Source organism: Lonchura striata, chromosome 3 (assembly GCF_046129695.1).
Source record: "Lonchura striata isolate bLonStr1 chromosome 3, bLonStr1.mat, whole genome shotgun sequence".
In the NCBI taxonomy this organism is placed as follows: Eukaryota; Metazoa; Chordata; class Aves; order Passeriformes; family Estrildidae; genus Lonchura; species Lonchura striata.
This window is the reverse complement of record NC_134605.1, coordinates 32,227,702-32,255,599: the sequence shown is the minus strand read 5'-3', so window position 1 is coordinate 32,255,599 and position 27,898 is coordinate 32,227,702. Positions and strand designations below refer to the sequence as shown.

The 27,898-nt window shown below is 37.0% G+C and overlaps 1 protein-coding gene across 2 annotated transcripts in view; it reads left to right on the top strand.

The window, feature by feature from the left end:
* The window catches only part of SMYD3 (SET and MYND domain containing 3), a 428,456-nt gene that overhangs the window by 303,554 nt on the left and 97,004 nt on the right, over nucleotides 1-27,898 (top strand). For both annotated transcript variants that reach the window (XM_021550462.3, XM_021550461.3), the window contains exon 6: nucleotides 26,206-26,273. In XM_021550462.3, the coding sequence (XP_021406137.1) occupies nucleotides 26,206-26,273 (68 nt within the window). The remainder of the gene's footprint in view (nucleotides 1-26,205; nucleotides 26,274-27,898) is intronic.

Below are 27,898 nucleotides of genomic sequence, written 5' to 3'. Positions count from 1 at the left end.
GCTATATATTTGCATGCAGTATGTCATCCAGTTATCATCCTTTATTCTTCTAACAGAGTTGAGTGAAACACAGACATAATTTTTTTCCAGAACAGGTGCTTTTGTCAGATAGACTGATTTAATAATCCTTCAGTAAATAAGTACATTCTTCATTTTAACTGCCTGCAGCACTTAGACTTTCCTGTCAAGGTGACGCCATAATGGAATGCCTGTCCCTCGCATTATATCTCTCACTGTATCCATGCCACCAAAAAATGAAGTTTAATCTTTGTGCGTCTGTTCTTCATGAGAGGAAATGTCTGACTGGACTAAGAACAGGAATAGCAAGGGCATTTTGTGCCACAGGCACCTAGCTGAGGTGACTGGTGAAAGACAGTCCACTAGCTGGAAGGGTATTCCTAGTATAGGGATGAGGCTGGGAAGTCCTAGTGGAGTAGTTGATCGCTTAAAATTCAGATGGCAAGTAAATAGTGAAAGACTAAGGAAACTTGGCAGCATCTTCAGAAAATGAGCATAATTTCATGTCCAGTTTGCAAATTATAAACTTTTTTTTATTGATTGAGTTTTCTTGTCTTTCCTTGGTGACTATCTTGTCACATCCAGTCAATTAAAAGATGTTTAAAACCTAGAGTGAAAACTGTAATATAGACAGTTAGGTTTGAACTTCATCAGTCATGAACATTTCTAAAACTAGTGTTTTCCTGTGATGCTAAACTAGTAGCACCATCTGACACTCAGCTTGAAACTTTAGTAGAGAGCAAAGGCAGCATGTATGGTTATGCTCTTTTCAGTAGCTGATACTGTGGTGAGTAGGAAGTGATGGCAGAGGCCTGTTGTATTACAACTATAGAGATTTGCATTCCAGCTGTGTGAGAACCCTGGCCTTTTTCTGGGGTCCCATGTGGTGGTGAAATTTCTCCTTCAACCCGTGCTTCCAAAGAAAAACTGCACAGGCTCTTACTGTTCGGTCTCAAGGCAGTTTATTGCAAGTTATCTAAAAGATTGTCTTCTCAGGCTGCGGCTGCTTGGTCAGCGGCCTGGACAGAGGCACACACACACTGACATCCTCTCTGTCTGCTGTCTTCTTCTTCTCCCCCCTGCCCAGGGCTGCTGCTATCTTTTATATGATATATTATGTATTACATGTTTATAGTTTTCCCCTAATACCTACTACCTATATTACAAAGTGTTTTTCTACTCTAAACCAATCTGTGAGTGCCAACATCACCAAGAACATGGAGGCAAGGAAGAAGAAGGAGGAAGAACAGGCTCAGCCCACTTTCCTCCATCTTAGAACTTCTGACCCCCATGTAGAAAGTAAAACCCCCCTGTACAAGTATTAAAACCCCCCTGTGCAATACTAAAAAAAATTACCCTCTGTTTTGTAACTACTTTTACTATACTATCTAACCTTTTGTGACTGCTTGTTCTACCTCCAAAGTTGGTAACTCATTCCATGGCTCAAACTCAAAATCACAGCTGTTTTTCAGCTGCCTGCCAGGGTCTAAAATGCTTCTGACCATGGCCTGGAACCTCTAAAAATGTCTGAGAGACATTTTGAGTTCCCACACAGCTGGACCTCAGAGATCAGAGGGGTTGGCTGTGACTAGTCTTGATTTCTCATTATGAAAAATTAGGTACTATTAGTGCCTATATAGCTTCATATCATTCCTACCAAAGCATAGGCAGTTATCTTGGAAACACTTGTGATCATCCTACTACTGCTTTTGTGATCATCCTACTACTGCTTTTTTGGGAAAATGCTTTTGAATGCCTTACTGGAGTAGCAGAAAATAGTCTACAATAATGGTAATGGATGGTAATGATGAATATGCAGACAGCAAAATACATTTTTTTTTGCTTTGTTCTGCAGGAAATTTTGATACTGCCATAGACTACTGCTGAAGATAATTTTAACCCAGAATTCTTTGCTCCCAGCAATTTTTCAGTGTATATATTAATGTTCTACCAGCAGTAGTGGAAATGCTTTTTAGTACCAGCACAAATATTTCACCAATTATAATCTATTTTTTTACAAAAGTGGTTTGTATTTAAATATCATGATTATAAATAAAAGTTGGGGGAAAATTCCTTAGGAATGGATGAGAAAAAATTCCTTTTTTTATAGGGCAGATGTTATTATGCCAAAGGACAAACAAAATAATAATGTGAAAATATGCTCTATTTTTTTCATTTTCTGCAAATCATCTTCTCTCAGGTTTGTGTAGAAAAACTGTGGATCAAAATACTTTGAAGTAAGTGAGAATTTTTTCATTGAGTGTCATGAGCTCTGTGTCAGATGCTTGTGGCTTATAACTTGTGCTAACATGCTGGACTTGGGGAATCTGTTTCTCCACTCTTCTAATACTGTAATTGGGGAATGAGTGTTGTTTTTCTGCATCACAGTTTGCCAGACTGCCAATAGGTTTTACCTCATCCTGTGCTGATGAGCAAATTAAAATCTTTTGGTGACTCCTTGAAGCCTGAGCAGAGACCAAGTATAATGTTTGCCCTTCTAATGCAAACACATGATGGGTTTGAGTGTTACAGGACAGATGCTAAAGACAGAATGACCTTAGTCATGGCAATACTGGGCATCTGCCTGTGATAGCAGGTATTGCTGTCTTCTTCCTGACTTCTTCTGGTGGCCTTAAAGACCAGGGACAAAATGGTCTTTAAAGAGAGAATTTTCTTCTTAATAAATGGGATGCTTGAGACACGTGAAAAAGCAATTCCTTGAAAGAATATTCACCACTTCTTACACACTCATTACCACCCACAGTAAAAAGAAAAATTTAGATATGTTTGCTCAGTGACAACAAAGTTCCATGATTAAATTTCTATGATGTTATTAAGGGCAAGGTAATTCCTCAGTTCAATTGGTTTTGAGCAAGTAAAATTACAAGTATTCAGGGACTCTTTTGAGAAAACTTTTTCTTCCCATGAACTGAGAGTTTCTTTAACCACTTTAGTATTTGTTGTACTTGTTCTTTTCCTCTTGGATGAAAGTATAATTGAATTAAAACAATCTTTCACTGAGAAGTACTTCATTTACAGTAAGTTTAACTATAGTAATTTTATCTGTCACATAAGATGCTGCTACATTGTAAAGCTACATTTAAAAAAACTTGATGCTTTCTTCCCTGGAATAATTGGAAATCACAGTTGGTAAAGGTTTTTTTTACAAACAAAAAAAACAGAAGTTAGAATTATACAAAATAGTTGAAGCAAGACCTCTGGGTATCTTTTTCATGTAGAAGCACATTTTTACATAACAGTGTTTGTGAAATTGGCATCTGTCTGTCAACCATATGAGATAGATGATATGAGTCTAATCAAAGTCAGTGAATTGTGGTTAACAGTTCAGATATGTTTGAAACAGTAATGTTTAGCTTGTTTGGGTTTATGTCACATGAACAGATTTTACATTCCAAGGGGTTTGGCTGTAGTTTGACTCTGGGCTTATTCAGTATAAAAAACAGGCTGTGACATTAGGGCAAGTTGTAGGAAACAAGAACAAAGGGCCTGAGCTTTTTGTTGTTGTTGCATCATATTCTTATGACATGGTATTGTAAGCCTCACAGGACAGGGAGAAAACAAAGAAAATTGGGATACAGAAATGTGAAGTTGGATAAAAAAATTTCTATTAAATGCAGAGCTCTGGGTCACATAGAGGGTAAGTGATTTGACCAAAGCCACAGAGGAAGTATGTTGCAAGTCAAAGGCTGGAAAATTGGTGCTCATGTTCTCAGTTATTTTTCTGCAGGAATTAATGTGCATTGCGGGCAAATAACGTCTTTTTTTTTTTTTTTTTCTTACTGTCTTCTAGTACTTGCTACATTTTGTTTTACGTTTTTATGACACAGAAAAACAATCCAGGAAAGCAGTAGCTGCTATATTTTTACTGATGTGCCAGTTTCTGAAAACCCTATTAGTATGTCATGTATTCTACATTTGGCACCACTAGAATAATGACTTTTGACTGAGTGTATAGCCAGGGGACTGTCCTAATTTGCATTGTTACAATTTTAACTAATACAGTGATATCCCTGCAGGCCATTTGCAACCTGTGTAATGTATTTGCTGAAGTAATGTCATGTAAATTAGAATTGTGAGAAGATGATTGTAAATTATTAAGTTGGCATGTCTAGAAGTTACTGTCCTTGAGCTGAGATGCAGCAACTGATTGTTGCAAGCCTCTCTTTCATGACAATTAAACTCTAACTAATTTAATGGCAATTCAAGTCACTATGCAGTGCCTGACTGACTGTACCTTACAATCTATTCTTTTAAATACTTTGATTTTTTTTTTTCACTACAAAGTCTGAAATTGTTCACAAGCTATCTAAAGCTTATTTATCTGACAGAGTCAATACAAGGATAACTTGGATGTTTCAGAAAATTTTGTTCAGGGATATGTGTGTGTGGCACTGGATGCCGCTGCTGGTTTTAGATTCTGTTTCAGTGCAGGTGCATGGCATCCCATCAGGCAGAATAGTTGCTCTGGCATGGGAACTGAACACTCTGTCCTTGGGTACAGTGTGGCTTCTGTATCCTCTCTGCTGCCTTTGAGTTTGCTGTGTTTACTGAAGTAAACAGTGGTAGGTGTTGACATCTTTGTATACAGTAACTAATATGGACTTTTCTTGGGAGTCTATTAAGTGTTGCCATTGCCTACTAAGCATCTCTATATAGATATAATTTTGGCACATTTTGGAAGGAAGGACAAGGCATGAGACAGAATGATCACTTAAGATTCCTTTATTCAGTCTAGATTTACACAGTATTGGCACAGGCATAGAGTTTTTGTGGCTGTCAGTAAAGTTCTTCATAGCCAGAGAGTAATCTTCAGAAGAACGAGATTTTCAGAATGTGACAATAAACAGATATGTGCTGTTGCGGGAGCTTTTGGGACAAGACAGGCTTCCAGAATACAGAGTGCAGACTGATAGAAAGTTGCTCAGATTCTGCGATGAGTGCTGCCAAATTAGGGCTCGAGCTAGACAGTTTAAAAACCGAGACTGAGATTGTATCAGGCGTATATTTAGAAAATAATTATACACATTCTTTTGAATATATAGAATGATGGTGAAAATTGTATCATTCATCAGGCATGTTGGTTTAACAAACCAAGAGTTGTTGTTAGAGCCTGAGAACAGAGACATCATATCTTTATGAGAGATCCACAGACACTTGATTTCATTCATCTACCCAGACAGTCTGAGATAAGCATAAGAAAATTGTTCTACTTCAAGAAGAGAAGTTAACTGACTTGAAAAGCTGTCTTGGAAGTCAAGGACTTTTGTGATAAATCTTCTAAAGTTTTATTTGATCAATTTGCTGATTTTTCCACATAAGAGTTGGTTGGTTTTATATTTTCATGTTCTCACAGCAGAGAATCCACCTTTTGACAAATATACTGCTGTACAGCAAAAAAAGAGTGCTATCAATGAAACTGCTGTCAGTACAATTAATGTACTTATTGCCATTTTCTTTCTTGTGATAATGTTTAATTCATTCTAACCTTAACAGAGATACATGTTAAAAAAGGAATGAGAGTGAATCTCAGACAAAAAGAATTTAGCAATTAGTTTGGCCTAGGTAAATATTTAACATAACAAAGAAAGAAACCAACTTTCTCCACAATTATATTACGTTTTTGTCACCGTCTGATGGATCATTCATTGCTATAAATTATATCAGTACCATGTGAAATCTGTTTGAACCATGCTGATATGCACAGCTGAGGAACAGGTCTAGTATTGAAAGCACCTGTTGGGTCTCAGAGGTTGGATGGTCCTAATGTTGCAAGAATGGTCACATTAGCACAGGCATCTTCTAGTTGTTTCTTGATTTGAGAAATCAAATAGCTCAATGTAGGATATGCAGACTGTTTAGCATTGCTATTAGAAACATTTATTGTAGTTTTAGAATAATGTATTTATTTTTGTTGCTGTGTGCTTTGGAGTGATAGGGCTGGTTGAGCTCCAGGTGCCTGACTCCCACCAATTTAGAATGAAACTTCATTTAAAAAAAAAAAAAAAAAAAGTCTTACAAAGAGGAAATTCCAGGAAAATAATTCAGAAAACTCCCCAAATCTCATAAAGGTTGTTGCTTAAGTTAAATGTGCTTGAATTGTATGAGACTGGCATTTCAATAAAACACTCAAGATTTTGCAAGATGACATTTACTGACAAACCATCAGTTAAATCTAGTTTACAGGTTATCCTTAATGTTCCTATGAGGGATCTTCTCCTCTCACTTGGCTGATCCCAGCTGTGTTTGATTATAATCTCCAGAAGAGATATTGTCTGGGTAAAACATAGCTCAGGTACCCTGTCCTATTTAACACCAACACTTTGGTTAAAATCTTGCTTGAGAACAAATCATCTGGTCTGCTAATCTAAATGTTTTTGTGCTCCTATATTCATGGCATCTACAGAGTTGCTTTAACTGTCTTGCAGGAAAACTGAAGAAATGTTCTTGAAAGCAGCATGAATATGCAATAATTTGCATTTTTCTTTTACTTGGTGTTGTTATTGAGGCTTGTGGACCCTAGAAGGGAAAACTGGTATTTCCAGTGAGACTATGATTTATATGACAAGATTTGCCTTTTATTCCTGCAGAAGGCTTGCACTTTTGGCATTATTCACAGAAGGCTATATGCAGCATGTATACCTGTAAAAGCATATATGAAGGCTTCAGAGAACCAGAAATCTGTTTAAATAATTTTTGAGATATGATGCAAACTTGAGCAAATGCGTGTATGATCTGAAACTATAATTTTTCTCACAGTTTTTAAAAAGTTCCATATGAATTTGAATTAAGACTCTCTAGTTGGGGGCTTCTGTGAAAACAGAAGGAAATAAGTTGCCATTCATCCCAACCTGTTTCTCCTAAAGTGGAAAATAGCACAGATCTCACTGTGCACTTTCAATGACTCCAAGAAAAATAGTTCATAGTATTTGTCCACTCAAAATGAATAGCAGTGAATGTTTTTGTAGATACATACATTATTTTCTCACATGCATTATTTTCCTACACACATTTATATGCACCATTTATATGTGTTTTGGTTCTCTCAGGAAAAAAGCCCACTTTTTTTCTTTCCTAAAATTCATTATAGATAACTTGTATTGGAGCCAGAAACTGCACATGCTTTCAATATACAGACAAGAGTATAATTTTGGAAAATACACTATTGATGACAAATTGTTTTTCTTGTGTGTGGTAAATGTTTGACTACTGAGGGCTGTGGCAAGTACTTACCACAGAGGGCTATTTCTTCATGAAAGAAGAGGAAGGGGCAAGACAGCCTTTTAACTCTTTTCACATTTTCTTCTTTCATTGAAAGAAAATAATTTAAATTCTTCCAGAATCTGTTTTTCTTGTCACACCTGTTTTAAAAGCATCTGTTTACTTACTAGTTTTACACTAAAGCTGCTTTCTGTAGTTTTTTTGTTAGGAGTCTTCATCTGTCACGGAGGGTAGGAAGGAGGAACAGAAAGTATTTGCTGTCAGGCGAATAATTATGCTTCTGTTGTCTTAAGTACTGTAATCTTTTCCATGACCTGGTTTACTGAAGAAAGCAACTGATGTAAATTGTCCCTGTGCACAATCAGTGTGGGGGCTCAGAGCTGGGACAGGCCAGAGCCCGCTGGTGGCTGCCGGGCACGGACAAGAAGCTCTGTCATATTTGTGCTCTGACAGCCTCAGGATTTCCTGGTGACCGAGGGCCCTTCCCAGGGAGCTTCACTCTGGGGCACAAGTTACTTTCTCAGCTCACTGGGAGACAGAAGCCAACTTAGACCTTCTCAGACCCCAAGTCAGAAGTGTTTGGGAAGTGTGAATGCTAGCAGGGCCCACAGGAAAGCATGCCAGCTCTGTTTGGTTTAGTGTTGGATTTGGAGCAGGATGTCTTTAGTGCTGGGTGTATTTTCTGGGTGCATTCCTGGCCTGGAACAGTCAGGCCCATTTGATTGCAGCCCCCACTTGTCCCCATTGACTGCCAGAGTCCAGGAAAGCTGTTCCTTCCCCAAGGCAGCTGCTCTCTCCCTGTCCGTGCTGTGGGTGTTGAGAGGCAGCATCTCCCTGACCAAGGCAGCTGCAGCGTATGGGTGTGTGGGTCTCAGATTCAAAGAGAGAAACGGAGAGTTTCTAGCCAGGTAGAAGCCTGGGAAAGAGTTGGAAAAGAATGTAAATAATTCTTTATCTCTCTTGTTATTCACATTGTTTATAGTTAAGTTCTATCACTGTGCATCAAGCACTCTGCACCAATGGTGTGCGTTGTTTTCACTTCAGAACCAATGGATTTGGTCCTCACGAAGCTCTGTATAAAGAGCAGTACATTTGAATAAACCAGAGTTTTACTCTCAGCAGCCTTCTGAGTCAGTCTTCTCATTCCCGTCCTGCCTCGACAGCAACAGGGTGGTGAGGGCCATGCAGCAAGGGGACAAGGTGAGCTGTGCAGCCTCTCTTCTCTGTGCTCTGGCATATTACAGACTCACAGAATAGTTAATGTTGGAAGGGACCTCTGGAGGTCATCCACTCCAACCAAGGCAGTGTCACCTAGAGGAAGTTGTGCAGGAGCATATCTGGGTGAGTTTTGAATGCCTCCAGAGTGGGAGATTCCAGACCCTCCCTGAACATCTTGTTCCAGTGCTGTGCCACCCTCAATAAAGATATCCTTCCTCATGCTGAGGTGAAACTTCTTGTATTTTACTTCATCCTCTCACTGGGCACCACTGAAGACAGAGCCTGGCACCATCCACTTGGCACCCACCTTCAAGATATTTATATGTATTAATAAGATCCCCTCTCAGACATTTTGTCTCTAGACTAAACAGACCCAGCTCCTTCAGCTGGTCCAGATACTTCATCATCTTTGTGGTCCTCCTGGACCCTCTCCAGTAGCTCATTGTCTTGTGCTGTTTGGCTGCTCTTGTCCCAGGTACTTCAGAGTTCTCCCTTCCTGGCTTGTGGTTGACATTTAAAAAGCACTCTGCAGCTTTCTAGGTTTTGGCTGCTGAGGAGATTTTTTTCCAACTCTTCTTTGTGTTACCCCTTTTGTGTTTTCTGTTTGATGAGTTTGCTTGTGTAATGGTCATGCAGTAATCTGCATAAGCGGAGAAAGGCAAGTGCAGGCTGAAAATACCAGCAAGTACCAGAGAAGCAGCACTGGAGCTGCTGTCCAATTTCACAGCATCATGCAGCCAAGACAGAAGATGTGAAATAATACATGGCCCCTTAACTGGCATAACATGAACAACACTGTGCCTGCAGCTGTACTATAGCACTGCACCATCAACACGTGCCACAGGGAAGTGTAAAGCCAGGAATCCTATTTCAGTTGTGGATTTTATGTTTCTGTTATTTTCCAAATAACATTAAGGTGTTTTTTTTCTTTCTAACCATGAACCTTTTGGATACAGTCAATGACTTCAAGAAAATTCCTTTGTATGCCAAGCTGCTGCTGAGGTGCTTTGTATCCTTGGTGTTACATTCAACATCTTTATTATGCAGTTCTGCATTTGCATTCTTCACAGGGGTGTTGTAATGCTTAACTAATTAGTGTCTACATGTTGCTTGATGTCCTTGAGCACACAGAAATATAAAGCTACACATATATAGACAAAAATAGTATTTCAGGCCTTCTGGAATCTGGTTTCAATCTGTAGTCACAAAACTGAATTGCCAAAGTGAGAAGCAGGAATGAAGCTTTGTGAGAACCTGCAATGAGGAAAGGAAATCCAAAAGCACTACATTTTATTTTCTTCTTACTGATGAAATGTTCTGTTATTTTACTTCCCAAATTTGGGGCAAGAAAAATTACAAAAATAGTTCTTCCAATAATGAGATGATACCAGGAAAAGAAAAGAAAATTTTATTCCCAAAATAAAAGTTCTCAATGTGGTCTGGGTGAGAATTTCTGTGAGGGGTAAAAAATAAAGAATCAATATTTTCCAAGATTATTGTTCCATTAATTGCTACTGTATTAGGGCAGGACTTCTTCCATTTTGTCTTTGGGATTGTGATTTACATTTAGTATCTATGTTGCAATGTAATATAGAAAACTACAATAAGCTAAAAGCATTAATTTTTAAGTCAGCATACATGTCTGCAGATGTAGCAACTGTCACAATTTTAGTATTTGAGTGAATTTTTACTACATAGTTAATGGTTGGTTCATGGAGTTAAAAATTAGCAACAACAAGAATGAAAGGCTTGAGCTGATTTTAAATAATTTTTGACAGATTTTCAATTTGCTATCAGGGATTCCAAAACTAAAGAAAAAAGCTGGTTTTGGAGGGTAAATGATTTCTTGTAAATTATTTGCTTGTTGAAATGAAGGGAATGAACAGACTCAGAGGTTTATTGATTTAAATATGTAGCATTTTTATTTGTGAATTATTTTGAAACTGATAATATCTAAGCTCAGTTATTGTGCAGTTAGTGACTATGGATACTTGGTTTGCAAAAAGTGTGGCTTTATGGCTAACTTCTGCCAAAGACCATATTGTTTAATAACATCTCTTTTTTTAGACAAACACATGAAATGACATGAGGGTATGTTCATAGTCGTGCACACAGATCTCCAGAGAGAACTCTGAATAAGTAAATATCCATGAGCTTTAATTTGCAATTTTCATTTTATATGTCTTGGGATAGATATGTCAGATTTGTATAAATAAAGCTTTTTAAATAATGGCTTTTGTTTAGACGTTCTGACTAAAACATCCCTGCTTCTATCTTCCCACATACTGGTAGTGATGCAGCTCTCCTAGAAACTGATCAGCTCTCTTGGCTTTTGCTGTTGTTATCCAGTTTTAGGGAAGTACTGAAGAACAGATCATTTTTTAGTTATAAAGACCAAATGTTCTTCACTAGATTTCCCACTTAAACATGTTTCCACTGATAAGAGACTTCTGCATTCGTTTTGTTTAGTATTGTCAAGTACTATGTAGTGACATATGTATTAATAAGCAGCATGTAAAAAAAATCACCCTGCACGGTTGTAACTGTCTTCTTCCCATCTCATGCACACATCCTGGGACTGGTGCTGGTCTTCTGCCTTGGGAATCCTCCCAATGGCCAGATTTAGCATGAAAATCATATGTGTATTCAATAAAATATAAATTTAAAGTTAACATTTTCTTTCTTACAGAGGTTCCACCAAAGGGACTTAAGACACAGTAAGCCATATAACACAACTAGGTATAACTGGAATAGCAATATTCAAGTGAATGGGCGAGCCTTTCACGGGGCTTGGGTTGCAGGGTGACTTACTGAGATGCACAAGAAATGGCAGCAGTAACCTACCTGTGAGTCACCCTTTAGAAGGTATTGAGAATACTCAGCTGAAAACAAAACTTCTCTGTAAGTGTTTGCATGAGCAGGATCTCTTTCTAAATCAAGAACAAAGCATGGATCATTTATTTCTCCATCATCAAATGACTGAATAGTTTGTACAAAGTTAGATGACAATCTGAACCTTTTTACTTGTAAGTCAGCAGAAGAGAATAATTATGTGGTTAAGGTGTCAGTACTTGTTTGTTCAGGCATTCCTATGATAAGACAATTGGCAGTGCAATATCCATGTGATAGGTGCTGACCAGGTGCAAAGCTGTCATATGGGAATCCAGGGCTTCCCTCTGGCTGCCCTGGAAGGCCTGGGACCCTGGCAGGGGGTCAGGAACCCTCCTGTACAGAGCCCCGAGAGACACTGTCTCTGATCTCTGCCCATGAAAAAGAGTTTTCAATCTTACAGGATGAATTACAAGCTCTGAGTGTTTGATATGAGTAATAATTAGGTGTGGCACGGGTGCAAAAGTAAAATTCTAGGATTCTAGATTAGGGGTCCAAAGGGGACAAGATGGAGGAAATTGGGCGTGTCTTGTCCTTTTTCTCCTTCTTCATGCTCTCCATGTTTCACTGTAGTGTTGGCATTTTTCTATTGTTTTAGGCTGGGGACACACTGTTCAACGTAGGTGATAGATATTGGCACATTATTGTAAATATAGCACAGGTAGTTTCTGGTATATAATGTTTGTAACATCCCACTGAGGGCAGAGCCCCACACGCTGCCCTGCAGGACAGACCTGCGGCAGGGCAGCAGAACATGTTAGAGATAAGCAAGAATAAACAACCTTGAAAACCAGCACAGACGAATTATGGCTTCTTCTTTGGCAGCAGGGCAGAAAGACAGAGACTTTACAATCTCGGGATCATCAATACCACAGATTCCGACAGTGTCAGTGGATGGAGTCCAGTATTTCTACAGCCCCCTTCCCAAGGCAAGATGTATGATTTACATAGCCAAGCTGTCCCACTGATATTAAATCCTTAGTTAATAAGAGACAGATTTTGTGAATTAGTGAGTGTAGCTTGGAGCCAGGGACCTTGAGATCCACGGGTAGGTGAAGCTTCAGCTGCAAAGGGTTGAGTTCAGCTCTGCATTTTTGAGCAGAGGCAAAAGCTACTCCTGATCACTGACTGCTGCATTGACACCTTCAGGATCACACCAGCAGGCCCTTAGAGGTAAGTACTGTGTCTGAGCTGGATTGATGCATAGAACTACTGGGGGAACTAAGTTTTGCAATAATTTTAAAAACAAAACTCTACCTATATTCTTTTGCAGCCTGCATATTGTAACACATTTGAGCTGCTGGTGGAAGAAATTAAGTACCATTAGCCTTGACTGGTAGTTTGCCAGATTCTCTCCTTCACACTCTGCCCACATACTGTTCATAAGAGCTAATTGCAAATCAAGTTAGCTCTTTGATCTTTCAAATACATCATCTCATGTAGTTTTGGGTTCTATTTTATTTCTCTTTATTAATTCACTCATTTTGTAGTATCTGTTACTTTTTCTTCTCCTGCTTGTTATCTTTGTTAAAAGTCATGGACATGTAACTCAAGATTTGGAGATGCAGTTTGGAGAAAAAGATTTAGAAGTCTAAATTTCATCCTAAGGGATGATTTTCACATACTTGTTTTCAATATCTTACACAATCTGAACAACAGACTAAGATGATCCGTCAAATAGTAACAGCTCAAAAGATACTTTCATGTGGTACTATTACAGTGAACATAAAATGTCAAAGAGGTAATAAAAGTGAAGCTTAAGTACTTCATTCATGTCAGAGCTTTGCCAATGAAAAGGGGCACCTGTTTCCACTTCACAGAGGATATGGTATTATTGACTGTCCATTGAAAAACAGCTGGACTCAGTCTGGAAAGACTGGCCACAAAGGCTAAATCATGATTCAGACTTTCAAAATATTTTGTGTTTCTGTTAGGATTAAAAACAAAAGAAAAAACCCCACAAAAACCACAAAATACAAAACCAAACTTAAACCAGGGCAGTATTTGATATGTGAAAGCTTGATATTTTAGATTCTTGCTATAAGACATAAAGGTTACAATTTTTACAATTTCACAGAGCTGATTTATATTTTAAATGAATGGCTAAAGCATGTAAAATACTTTAAAAGTATATTTTAACGGTAACTTAAACAGGAATCGATGGAATTATTTACTATTTCTGTCATAACATGTAAACAATAGAATTATTCCCACATTGGTGGAAAAATGACCGACTGTTTCTACTTCATTTGTTCTCATATGGCTCTTATAGCCAAAACTAAAAATGAAAACTTACCTAATATGATTTTGTAATTTTTGTATTAAAATCTTATTGTATCATGAAAAAATCCTTGGAGGTAAATATCTTAGGTTTTGGAATTACTTTGTAGTTTTACCTTGCTCTATTTGTGAAAGTATAACAATTTAAAGGTAAAATTTTCATATGCAGCTAAATCAGATAAGAGGCAAGTTATAAATGAAAGGAAAATATATTCTTAAATAATCATAACCAAATACTCAGCTTTGAAGGTCTTAGTTCAGGACAGAAGAATTTATTTTGACATCTAGGTTTTTGGCATGATGTTTGTGTAAAAAAACAGTATGGGCTTTAGGAGGGGAGTCAGTGTCATAAACTGTAGGAGAAATGCAACAGTAGATTTGAATTATCTTGTGCCTTGTGAATCATATTTTTGATCCAATTTTGCACTTTCTTTAGTTCTGTGATGAACTATCTGCATATAAGAAAAAATTAGCATGAAGTACTAGGAGAGTATTGTGATTCAAAGGGGTATTTTGTAAATATTTTGTTAGTTTTGTAAATCCATCACAGCCCTCTCAGCCATCTGTCTCCCTTGGAATATATAACTCAAGACCATTGTAATTTTCTCAGTGAATGGATTGTATGTTGGGACTTTGAAATGCAGAGGTTGTGTTCTTAAAGTTTCTGATATCCTGAATCTAGGTTATGAAGACTATTGACTTAAATTAAAAATTGTAACATAAAGAAAGGCATCAGCTTTTCAGGGTACACTCTGGTAATTACTTGCCTGCTCTTGCATGTATAAATGAGATGATACAACTTTTCCTGTAAAGATTCTTTGCTACTTGTACATACCCAGAAGTGTCACTTGCCCATGGAAAAATGTATTGTTGTGGCAGAAAATAGCAATATATCATTTGAGTCCTGGGAAAACACAACAATTTTTGATAAATGCAAAGTTTCTGTGCCTTTCAAAGTGTCTCAAGCTAGGGGGAAAAAATTGAAATGTTATTTTTAAAAATGTTTGCTCAACATCCAGTTACCCTATTCAGGCTATCTAATGATATCACAAATACTGTATTAGTTTAAAAAAAAGATTTTTGTTTTATTATTTAATGTTAACATTGGACATTTGTAGTGAAGAGCTTATGTTAGGAATTAAACAAAAAAGAAAAATCAAAGTTTGCAGACTGTCAGGGATTTGTTTTGTCTGAATTTTACAGAATTTAAGCATGTGGAATTAGATTACTGAACTTCAGTGCTCAGAGAAATTTTATTTATGAACTTTTTCCTACCTGATTGCTGTTCTGTGTAACTTATTTGGTGCCACTGAAGTCACTGCCAATTTACATTAAAGTAAGTGTAAATTTTGTGCTCTTACTCTTGTTGCAAGCTTAAAAAAAATTTTAACCCCCCCCCCCAAAAAAAAAAAACCCAACCATTTGAAGTTTAGCAAAGATAAATGAATATTGAGCAGATTATTTTGTTTCAAGCTCTTTTGTATTAAAGTATATCCTTTATTCATTAATAGTTGCTAAAGCATATTTCTGAGAAGTTGACAGATTCTGTTCCTGACAGTTGGATTTAGTTCCTCTTGTAGGGGTGGGAAAAGCCCTGTTCATCACAGAAATGCTCTTAGAAGGTTTCTTTTCTGCTGAGTTTGTGGAAGGGCAAAGGTGAAGGAGCGGGGAGAAAATTCTTTCACTAACATAAGTATTTCCTGTAGACAGCAATTACATACAGGTCTGTGAACTTTAGTTAGCTACCCACAAGCAGTTGAACTGTGAGCTCAATGCAGTGTTTGTATAACCTTCCCTTATTTCCAAGATATCTAGTAGACACTTTTAAAAATTAAATACTTTTTTTTTTCCCCATTACAAGTGAAAGATCAAATAATGCAATTATTTGACCATTTTCTCACCAATTTACAGTCTGTATACCCTGAGAGAGTTCATTAAGTAGAAAGAATACACAGAACTTCAGCTTTATTGTGACTTTTTCTCCAAGCTGTGATTCTAACTGTGCTACTTTATATCTAGCTGTTTTACAGTGTTTTTGTCAATTTATTGCTAGATGTTCTTTGACTTGGAGTTCTCTGAGTTTAATTTGGAGTAAATTGTTACATTTTCTCTGTGGCTCTTACTCAAATGGAGGTGTTGCTTAATGCTGCCTCTAAGTATTGCATGTTTTTGTCTTAAATAGTAATAGTGTATATTAACAATGCAGAAAATTTGTATAATGGCTACATCTAATCTGGTACTGTAAAGAAAAACACTGTTTCAAAGGAAAATGTATTCCATTCTGTTGTAGGCTGAACAATATGCTGGGAATTTTCTGTTTTGTTGAGATAATGGTCTTCTGCTAAGGAATCCTGATGGATGGAGTGGTGTTTCTGGGTATTGGTTTTGGAGTAGAGGCATTGAAAGGTTCTGAAAGCCTTGTTCCCATGGAACCACCCGATATATATGTACATAGTTCCTTCTCTTGGTATAAATAGCAGTTGTTTTCTACCAACATCTTCAAAAGTAAAAAGGAATCCAAGTAAAATATGAAAGGGATTTCCTGTGACTTGGTGGTACCAACTATTCAGTCATTTCTGATTGGAGAAGGTTGCCTTTCAAGCAAAATCCCTTGGCCAGGCCTGAGAAATGCAGCTCTGCAATGTTCTGATTTAGATCCTGGGTGCCACATGCACCTTGTGTTCCAAATGAGACCAGGACCACAGAGCAGGATTGGGTTTTTTTAGATTTACCTCATGTCAAATATAGCATAAAATGCTAGCAAATTGTCTTTGGTATTGTTATATGTCATTGACTGACTGTGGTTTCTCATCAAATAGGATTGTCCAAGAATGTTGGACCAGAACTGGGAGAATAAGAAAATGAGCAGCATCAGCACGAAACTGAACATGTATGTGCTGTGTTGGGACATGTCCAGTGTTATGAAATTCTAAAAACTGAATTATATCAACTGTTTCCTCATCATAGCATTGTTTAGAAAAAATGGCCCCAAAATAGAGGTATAAAATAAATGCAGGCTGGAAATCCTTGGGGAACTGATCAGATATATTAAGAATGCACAGATTCTGAGAAATCCAAGAACTCGTTGAATACTGAGTGCTTGAGTTATACAGGCCTTAAATTTACTGCTTTAGCTTTAATTTGTTCTATGCATCACATCACATCTTTAAATTAAATACTGTTCTACTTCGTGCTTACCTTGAGTTCATTTTATGCATTCTGGCTTACATATCCTGCTGTTTTCTCATATGAGCATATTCACCCTTCTGTGCCAGCGCACAGGTGTAGAGCACAGTCTTCCCCTTTCAGTCAGGAAGAGGTCTTCAGCTGTGGTCTGGATTAAACAATCTCTTCAATAGGCCACTACTCTTTTCCCCCAAAAGACCTCTCATTAAGGCAATCAGCTTTTCAGAATTGAATACAGAGTGAGATTTTGTTTCACTGTGTTATTATTTTTCCCGTTAAACTTTTAATTACGTCCTGGATTTGATATACTGGATAAATACCAGGTGGTACTCCACTCCTTTTTGCTGTTCCTGGACAGATCTAGCCCACCTCAGACACATCACCTGCTATGGCACAGTAGCATCAGTCATTGTATCTGACAGTACTCTTTATACACTGCCTGTGGAAGGAAGGTCTCAGAGAAAAAATGCACTCTGCAGGCAAATGCTAAACAAATTTTCAAAAACTTTCAAAGGAGCATAGTTTATTTAGGATATTTTACATTGGCATTTTACAAACAGAACATGCATTTGTCAAATCATGGTTTTACACAAAATTTAAATTACCTGCTCTCAGAAGATGTTTGACTGCCAGCTATGTAGAAGAACATAGTGCATGATTCCTATTGTCATATTGATTTCCTTCTGTCTTTAATGGGAAAAAAGGGGTTATGTCACTAAAGGTGATGAATTTAAAAAAGGGCATGTCTGATGCACTGACTTTTAGAGCTAGTAATGTTGCCCAGTTTCAATTGTAGGAATAGATTGGAAAACAAATAAATCCAAGTAACTTAACACTTTTGGTTTTGCTTCATTGATATGATGGAAAGAACAATACTTAATCCTTTGGATAAAACTGCATGTCAAAAGAAAAACAATAGTAGCTTATCTCTATCTATAGAGAAAAACTGTAAGAAAAATGGAAGGAACTGGCAGTGGTATCAGTTTTCTTTTGGGCCTCAATACACAAACATTATAAGAGCCTGAAATTTTGTTTGGTTAATGCAAAACAGAGCAGGTTTGGGCTAGCCTGGCTTCTCAGTGACCAAGGACACAGGCAGGTTTGTCAGTGTTGTATGCTCCATATGGGGTTGCCATGTATTTCTTTTCAGCATACTAAGATAAAAAAAGGTTCAGTTCTAAAACTCCCCAGTCATCTCTGTTTTCGGTTGTAAGTCAAGTAGCAAAGTGACTAGTTCTGGTTCCAAAGCCACATGCTTCATATAAAAAAAAATTGAAAAGAAGTGGTTTTTTACTTAAAAAAAATGGTTTCCATGTTTCTAAATTAATTGAATCAAATGGGTTTTGTTGCCAGTTTCAGAAGAAGTTTCAAAATCAAGATGTTTATTTACATTTGTTTAAGTTTTTAAGATTAAAAGTACTCATTTCAGGCCATTACATTTTGGAAGAGGTGTTTCCTTTTTTTTCTACGCTTTTTGAAGTGTCTTTCAAACATTCTCAGCTTTTGTGCTTTCAGAAATTTCTTGGTGGAAACAATTTTAAAGCAATGGCATGAAAAAAGTTTTCTCCAGATTTTTATAGTCCCCCTCATTCCCTATCCCCTCCCCTCAGTAGAAAAGATATTGTTGTGCCATAGTTCGAGTGAGGAAGAGGAAAGGCAAAAATTCCACTAAGCCAAATAGACCAAATCCAAAGACTTATTGTTGATGAACTTAAGAAGTTAAATATACTTGAAGGTCCAGCTCAACAAGCACCTCCAAAAGGCATAACAAGTATATTGCCTCTGTGATAAAATGTCATCAAACACTGAAATATTTAGGTTAGAATTTCTCTGACCTATCTTGAGCTGCTTAGCAGCTTGGTATGAGGAAATTACCTAGGTAATGGAAAGAGGTAGCACATAGTACTTCATTCCACCTATATTATTAGCTGAAGTTAAGTAAGAGTAATTCACTAATGTTTTGATTTTGCCTATGTAATTGTCATACAAGCATCTGTAGCTGAATCTCACCCTAATAATTCATAGTAATCTAAATTTTTTTTAATATACCATTGCAAAGCATTTAAACATCTATCTATAACAAAATAGGCAAGACAAACACAATGTCAGTTAATGACTCCTGAATGCCCATGAAGTTTGATCTCATTCATAAACAAGCAGTGTGTTTGTAATAAGTGGGCATGCAATGGCTGTTTAAATCAAGTTAGTAACTCAGCCCCATTTCTCAGGAGTGGAGTTACCAGTAGGAAAATGAGGATGAAGAGAAGGAGGTCATGCTCCTACTCCACTCCAATTAATAATGCCAAATGCTGCAAGCATACTGTAATATGATCCTTTAGTGACTTTGCACCTCCCACTCTGCTGTTCTGCTCCCAAAATAGATGCATTTCAGTTTTGTTGCAAAAAGCAAGAATAATAATAACATTTAGTAGTGAGCTGGGTATAAGCTAAAATTTCACCAAGAGGACCATGACACTTGCTGACTTTTGTCAGAAGAAAATTTGTGAAAAGGCTAAGACAGGTTGCACAAAACTTTAGTGGGAGTACTGAAAAAATTCAAGATACTTTGTTTTACACTAGAAGTGCAATAATTTTGTGTTTCAAGCTTTACCTTTTCAAGTCCAGGTTCCTAACTACATGTTGCACATGCTCATGTTTTGGTTTTTTAAAACAAAGGTGTTCATAGCAAACATAACATTTGTCCTAGTAATGATTGCTTTGAAATTCTCAGTAATCAAATATATTTAGCTGCATAGCTAAATATTTTTATTTGAAAGACTGGAGAATTATGTGTGGGATTAAGAAGAGAGGAGGTAATTTGCCATAACCTATTTTCATTCCATTTCAATCAAAATTGCACCACTTAGCTGATTTCTATAAAGGAATGCCTGAAGCACACTTGCACTAAATTATCTGTTAATGTCAGGGCAAATTTCTGGTCTCCTGTCTTGTAGGTGGTGACAGCCTATCTGCAAGGTATACCTGTTTTCTGCACACTCATCAGAAAATATCACATGCTAGGATAGCAAAAAAGGCCTGAAATATTGTTAGTTGATGTGAAGAAAGATGTCCAAAGGCTTAAAGAATTAAGAAAGCAATTGGAAATGCATATCTTTGTTGTAAATAGCTCTGAAGTAATGGTAGTCTTTAATTCAGCCAAAATGTTGATGCTTTGGCACAAGAGATTAATAGAAAGTCTTTGAAGTAAAATTAAATACTTGTGAATTCAGTCAAGGTGTGAAAAAATTTTTTCAAATTTCATGGTTTTACAGCATACTTTGGCTTCTGAGCAAATATCATAAACAGTTAACTTCTTGTGCCCTTTACTTAGTCTGAAAAATCTAAATAAGAAAACTTTCCTTAAGTTCTTCTAATATGTTTTTATTTCTGTCTGGAAGCATTTGGACAATGCTCTTGGGCCCATGCCGTGATTCTTGTCCTGTGCAAGACCAGGAGTTGGAGTCACAATGATCCTTGTGGGTCACTTCCAGCTCAGCTTATTCTGTGAGTCTATCAAAACACCGAAGAAGCTTCTTTTTTCCTCTTCGCCTACTTTCCTTTTTCTGATGTCTCTTTCATCTCATTTTGTTTCTGTGGCTCTCATGGAAGCACTAAGTGTGTCCTGAGTTGAATGCAACGTAGAATTGGATTCTAAGTTCCTGATACAGCACAAACCTTTAAGCATGTATATATAAGGCACAAAGGTCTAGTTTTCAAGTGTGCCTCATTACAGGGTTCCTTTCAACACAGTGTTCAGGTAGTAGATGCCTTCCCACCATCGTCAGAATCTGTGCTATTGATGATCCCGAGATTGTAGAAAGTCTCTGTCTTTCTGCCCTGCTGCCAAAGAAGAAGCCATAATTCGTCTGTGCTGGTTTTCAAGGTTGTTTATTCTTGTTTATCTCTAACATGTTCTGCTGCCCTGCCGCAGGTCTGTCCTGCAGGGCAGCGTGTGGGGCTCTGCCCTCAGTGGGATGTTACAAACATTATATACCAGAAACTACCTGTGCTATATTTACAATAATGTGCCAATATCTGTCACCTACGTTGAACAGTGTGTCCCCAGCCTAAAACAATAGAAAAATGCCAACACTACAGTGAAACATGGAGAGCATGAAGAAGGAGAAAAAGGACAAGACACACCCAATTTCCTCCATTTTGTGCCCTTTGGACCCCTAATCTGGAATCCTAAAATTTTACTTTTGCACCCGTGCCACACCTAATTATTACTCATATCAAACACTCAGAGCTTGTAATTCATCCTGTAAGATTGAAAACTCTTTTTCATGGGCAGAGATCAGAGACAGTGTCTCTGGGGGGTTCCTGACCCCCTGCCAGGGTCCCAGGCCTTTCAGGGCAGCCAGAGGGAAGCTCTGGATTCCCACACACTGTGAACAGAGCTGCCATTTCAGAGTGAGAAGCTCTGTCTGAGGAGAAAGCCAGGATGTCCTGGACTGTAGGCACAAGTAGTTGAGTGTTGTACACATAAAACAGGGGCTTGACAGGCCTGTCACTGCTGTGGCATACTGTGCATTACAGTTTAGCATTATTGCACTAGTGCTCTGAGTGCCAAATGAAGTCATTAGCAGATTTGAGATCTAACAACCATCTGTGCCTGTTATCTGTTCATCCTTGAGTGGGAAAGTGTTATCAGTGCAGAACTGTAGTGGAATGTGGTGGTTCTAGAAAGTCTCTGGGGGTGTGCTTTGGTCATTTGAGGTAATGTGCCTCTCACATAGCATTTACTGCTCACCCCTTTCTCCTGGAAAAATGTTTGAGTCTCTTGAGAAGTCTATTACATGAGAACTCATTGCAGTATCTTTTGCTAAATAGTTGGCTGTGACCATGATACCCAGGCAGTTTCGGTATGAATGAGAAACTTAATAATCCATGAAAAGGTTCTTTTTAATATCTATTTTTAATTTACAATACATTAGGTTAATAAATTAGGGGGGAAAATTGTTCCTTATGGCTTTCTTCCTGGTGGTGGATTAGAGTACACCAGCTGTAACACACTACTTACAGAGATGGCTGGATTCATTGTATATCCGAGCTGAAAATTGTATTGACCCTTATCAGTGCAATACACCCTTTGGAAGTCCTTGGGAGGGTTTCTTACATGTGTTATAAGAGCTGCCTCACTGTGCTGCAGTAACAGGAATGCAGGAGACAAAATGATTGATTATTAGCCCTGGTGTTTGTAATTTGATCAGCGCAGCAAGTGTTAGCCAATAATGATTTGTTTTCTTTCCCTTACACCCTTATTGATGTGTTTCATTGTCTGAGTGTCTGAAATTCCAAATCTGGAATGTCGTGCCATCAAGTCTTAATCTGTTTTATTTAACCCAAAGGCAAATCCTCAGTATAAAGCTGTAGGAATGAGGTCTGAACTGAAAGCAAATTCAGCTTGTTGTATTGCAAAACTGAAGCCTCTGGACTCTGTGAAGTGCAACCACCAATATAAATCATGATTGTCCACTAGACTGTGAGTCTGGCACTGACAGAGATATCTCAGACAGTAGCTTTAGACATCTTAAGAACAGTGACCTCTTTACAGGGTAAATTTACAGAGTTTTCATTAGTCACTCAGAGAGGAAATCAAATTTAGCAGGTTGCAATAATTTTTGTTTGGTGATAAGGTATGCCTGAGAATATTGGCCAGTCAGTAGAGTTGGTTTACTCATTATGTGTTTACCAGTCTAGGAGAGAGTACGTCTTTCTACTTACGTTACCTTACGGGGTACAGCCTACTTCTCTAAAATATGTACAGCCTCAAAAGAACAAATATTTTTATTTATTTCAATCAGTTTATATAACAATGTTGGTTGTTTCAAATAGGACCTACTTTTAAATAACCTTGCAGGATTTATTGCCGTAGAGGCAACTCAAACACTCAGAAGTGATTCTGTAAACTGTTAAGTTTATAGACTAGAGCTCTGTGGCCAAACAGGCTATGATGATTAACCTTGATCACTCTAGAATATTTAGAAGTTTTGCATTTTGAAGGCTTGAAAAGTTTGTGACTCCCCCCTCAGAATTTTCACTTGGTTCTCATGCTGGGAGATGTATTTTTTTCAGAAATCTTAGAAATAGCAAGGAATTTGTCTTTGCACTTTGAAGTGCTGAAATATGTGGCAATTTTCTTTATTTGTGAGTGCTTGGTTCTGTTTCTGTATGTGGATATGCTGTCTCAGTGCTTCGTAGCTGGATAGAGAGGAATTTTTAAAGGATTCAGAAGGGACAAGCACAAATTAAATTACTGAGATAAATGATTGTGCAGGAGTTTAGACAACAAGGAACATACCATTGTATGGAAGAATGCTGGTTTTGAAGCCCTCAGTTGCTGAGAATTGCTTATTTTTCTTATTTTTAAATCTGTGATCACATAGAGCCTGGTTGTAGTATAAGGAATAAGGTCGGTCAGTTAAGGCAAAAAAAAGCACAAAATAACCATGAAACTTGAAAGAAATGCTGTGATGCATGAGAAAATGTTTTTTTTGCCTTGTTTTTATGTGTTTGGGTTTTTTTCCCCTAGAAACAGAGTTAGTTAACTTCCAGTCCCAGTAGGCTTTGATCTGTAATCAATTGCCTCAGGAGTGAGCAGCTTAATCATACTCTCCTGCAGAAATGTTGGATACTCCAGATTTGGCTGTTATTTGAGCTACATCTGTGAATTTTGGGATGCTAGAAAAACTGACTTTTCTTGGGTGTTCTCTAAAAAAAAAACCCATCTTCATTTTGTTGTGATCTACAACACCAACTCTTGTTTTGAAATCTCCTAAGTCCCCTTGATAGAAGAGATCTTTAACTCAGACTTAAAACATCCCAGAAGTTTATGTAAATAGAAATGTAGAGGTGATTAGTAGACTTTTAGAAACTTTGTAACAAATCTCAAAGAGAACAAAAAACCAACCATATAGTAAAAGACTATGAATATTTCATATTTTATATCAGGCTGCTAGCTGTCTATGGAGGATTGTCATTACATCAGAATTCCTCACACTGTAAATGCTGAAATCTTCCTCCTCTCTCCACCCCAATCTCAGTTCCTCTCTCTCCACTTGCTGAGCACAGAAAGCAGCCATTACTAAGGTTATTATCTGCAGTAGACAATATTTGTGTATCACTGTTGTTTTTTTTCCTTTCTTGAGCTTAAAAGGGGGGAAAGATTGTCTTCTTAGGGGTTAAACAAGCCTCAGATCACCTGAAACTTCCTATGCCTCTGGCAGGATTGTGCACTAAATCATACAGCTCAGAACTCATGGGACCAGTTGGATTTCTGCCTGTGTTTGTGTATTAAATACCTTTTTAGATTTCACCCTGTATACTTTGGATTCCAAATATTATATTTGAAACTGGAAATAATTAGAAACTAGATGGCATTTCACTGCCTCACTGGATATTGATATGCACCTGTACACTGTAGAAATATCTGAGATGTTAAAAAGTGCTTCACAGTGAACTACTATTAAAAATAGCTCTTCATGTCTGAATCTCAGCATATTCATTCATCTCAAATTTTTCTATAAATGTATCCTGGTATAAAAAACTGATGCATGTTTCAAAAAGGAAGAAGTAAAACTCTTGCGACTTCTGTGTGTAAAACTTTTCACATAATATAATACATTAATAGAAAATGATGAAACAGTCCCTATAACTCTATGGTGATCAAAATTCAATATTATTAATATAAAAATGTTATGAGAATATTAAGAGATTTGCAAAAAAGAGGAGTTCATTTGTTTCTAAGAGATGCTTGACCTCTACTACTTTATCATCTGTTAGAGAAAGGTAAGGCACACAAAAGCTGCTTTCTTTCTATTTTACCTGGAAGGCATAATTTTTTTAGTAAATACCAAAATCAAGTCAATATTTTTAGAACCAGGATAATTGCTACTTGAAATGGACTAATCTTTGCTCAGAAGTTGTTTGAGACTTTATACCCAATGTCAACAGGAAAGAAATAGCTAAGATGTATAATTTTGGTAATTGATAGGGAACATTTGAATGGGTTACATAAATAATAGACCAATCAAAGTACTGTTTAACGGTTTACAAAAACACATGCCCTACTGCATGTCCATTTATTTAAATTAATGTTGCTGTCATAATTTATGAGAAATTTTGAAAGAGTATTTCATTTTCACCTTATAGTTAATGGCCTCATAAATAATAATGTGTCAATTTATAAGATAAGTTATATTACTAAATTGTTCAGCATACCTCTTTAAAATATAGGTGTGCATTTTCTGTTCTGGACAATTACTCTGTGAATAAAGCTACAACTTTCAAATCTCATTTCCATGTCTGCCAAACCCTACTCTTAACTAATTTTCTGTTGTAATGAGAATTAATGATATTAGTAATCCAATGCTATGCAGAAAAGACCTGGGACTTTCTTGTATATGCAGTATCATGCAGTATTTTTCTAAAGAAGATATTAATGCATTGATGATAACTGATTGACATAGCTAAAAAATGAATGTAAAAAAACACCAAAACCAGCTCTTCCCCAAAAATCAAATACTTTAAAAAATTACAATAGAATTCTGTTTTTTCATTTAACCACATGAAAGTTGTACTTGTTAATAATTTACAAATGTTGATATACCTTGAACACCAAGAAGGCTTAGTTTGATACTTTGGGGTAGGACTAAATCTGTTTACAGGAAACTTCCATTCTTTTCTAAAACCACTTTAATTTGGTATCATTGTATGAAGGAAGAATACATTTACAATCTGAATATTTGAAATTAAAGAAAAGGTTGTATTTCTCCTGGATGGCAGTTTGAGCATGCTTTGTCGTCAGATCTTCTACATGCAAACCAAAATACCCATAATGTGATAGATAAATTATTGCACAGTCTTTGCATTTGTGTCCACATCAGGTTGCTACAACTGAGGTTGCTATTTACTTCAAATAAGTCCCATATATATTCTTTGGTTCCCACTGCTCCTCACTAAAATGTGCTGTGAGAGCCTGACATCAGGAGAGTCCCCACATGGAAAACAGCCATTCTTTCCATCGATAGTCACTATCATCTGCTAGGTTGTTCCTGGGCTGAGCTTCTCAGCCTCTGTATAGGGTGACTTTTTTTCTTCTCCCTACAGGAAAGTAGGGCCCCTGCATGTGTTTAACCCCACATTTTTTCAGGATACTTATATTTCTGTTTTTAATTGACAGCAGTTTTACAGGAGAGTGTGTCCCAGATGTGATTGATCTAAAATGAAAGAGCACTAGTGTTGGGCTTGAATGTTTCCCATCTAATTACTGTTTGCCCCTTCATTTTATTTTGGAATGTTTTTTTTTCACTTGAATATGGGCTTTCCAAATTATTCTGGTAATCCTGGATTTTTTTTCCCTTGTTTTTACAGGTGACCTGTAACTGTTTCACCATCAGTAATGGAGAGATGCAGGATGTTGGTGTTGGCCTGTATCCCAGGTACTGTGGACACTGTTTCATTCACAGGCAAAATCTATGTCAGTTATTTCTCCTTTTTTCCAAGGTAGCTGCAAGGACCATCAAAGCAGCAGGTAACATGTCTGAATGAGAAACTGGGAAATGGAAATAAGTTAAAGAAGAATAAAAAAATACAATCTAGTTGAAAGCATTCTTAATAGTCCTGATTACAGCATTAAAGCAGTTTAAATAGTGTACATCTTTGTATTTTATTTTTATGGAGGTGGTAGTCTTTTCTAAGTAAGAATAAATGCTGTCATCAACACTGTGTGACTGGGACTAGTAAGGGAAACCTGTTCAACAATGCTTTAGAATACAGATATTTTGCAGCTCAGAGCCTTCATAATTTGTAATTAAAAGAAAAAGATTGATATATTTATAAGTAAATTACCATAACAAAGAAACCAGTAAGGTGAAAAGATAGGTCCCCTAAGAGATAGAGTCAATCTTTGAATTTCTTATTATTGTTTCTTATTTGTATTAGGAAAGAAGTATGTACCAATGAAGGTTTTTCTTCACAGAATTAGTAACCTGTAGTCATAAATATGGAAAATTAATGTGTAGTTTAAAAGTATGTTTTACTGTCTAATTTTTTTTTGTTAATGCATAGTTGAATTATGTTTGTCAGTATCTCAATGGGCCTATCATTGCCAGTTTTTTTCCTTCTAATGTCATATGTAAGATTTAACTAAGGACACTTAATATCTTGGGTCTGCTTTGTAGTAAAGATGAGGAAAAAGTAGTTAGGAGGACATGGGAATTAGTGTCATGAAAAGTGCAAAATAGTAATTTGATTTCATAATGGAATGAAAACAATAATTAAGAAAAATGAAATATTATTTTTGATCATTATTATTACTAGGGAAATGCTTGGTTTTGGTTGTAAAAAAGCTCTTAACTGTGAAGAAAGTATCTGTCTATGTTCAGTGATAATGCACTGCCAAGGGATGCCAGAGACTCTTTTCCTTGAAGGTCACTTCAGAGCAGTTTGAGTTTTGTTATAGCAACACAGCTGGGAAAATTGAGAACATAAAATCTGTGGTTTACAAGTCCTGGGCAAATGTCCTTCCAGATGAATTCACATGCTTCCAGAGGAAATTGTCAGCAAACTCACAAGTTTCTCCACGACATGAGATTTAATTAAAAGTTCTTTATTAAGCCTTGTAAAGAGGTTGTATATTGTTGTATGGCTTGATAGCTTCAGCATCACAATATATTTTAATGTAGGTAAAATCCTATGGTTCTGCTGTGCTTCACATTGGGAGCAGCTTTGAGAGTGTGCCCAGTGATCTCACAATAAGTGTAATGGATACTCTCCCAGTGGGTTCTTGAGGAGATTAACCACAGATATTTTATTAGGCCAGAAGGGATACCAAAAGAGTCAGACACCTGTTGATACCTCCTGTAAGAGTCAAAAAACTAAATAAACATGGTTTGGTGCAGGGCTCAGAGCCTTGGCAACATTTTCTATTTTACCAACAACCATTGGGATTTTCAACTGCTGAATCAGACATGGACAGAATATAAATGCAGCCAGGAGATGGATAAGCCAAAATTCTTCTTCCAGGCTGATAATACCAGAATTATTCTTTCAGTGGGTCATTCCC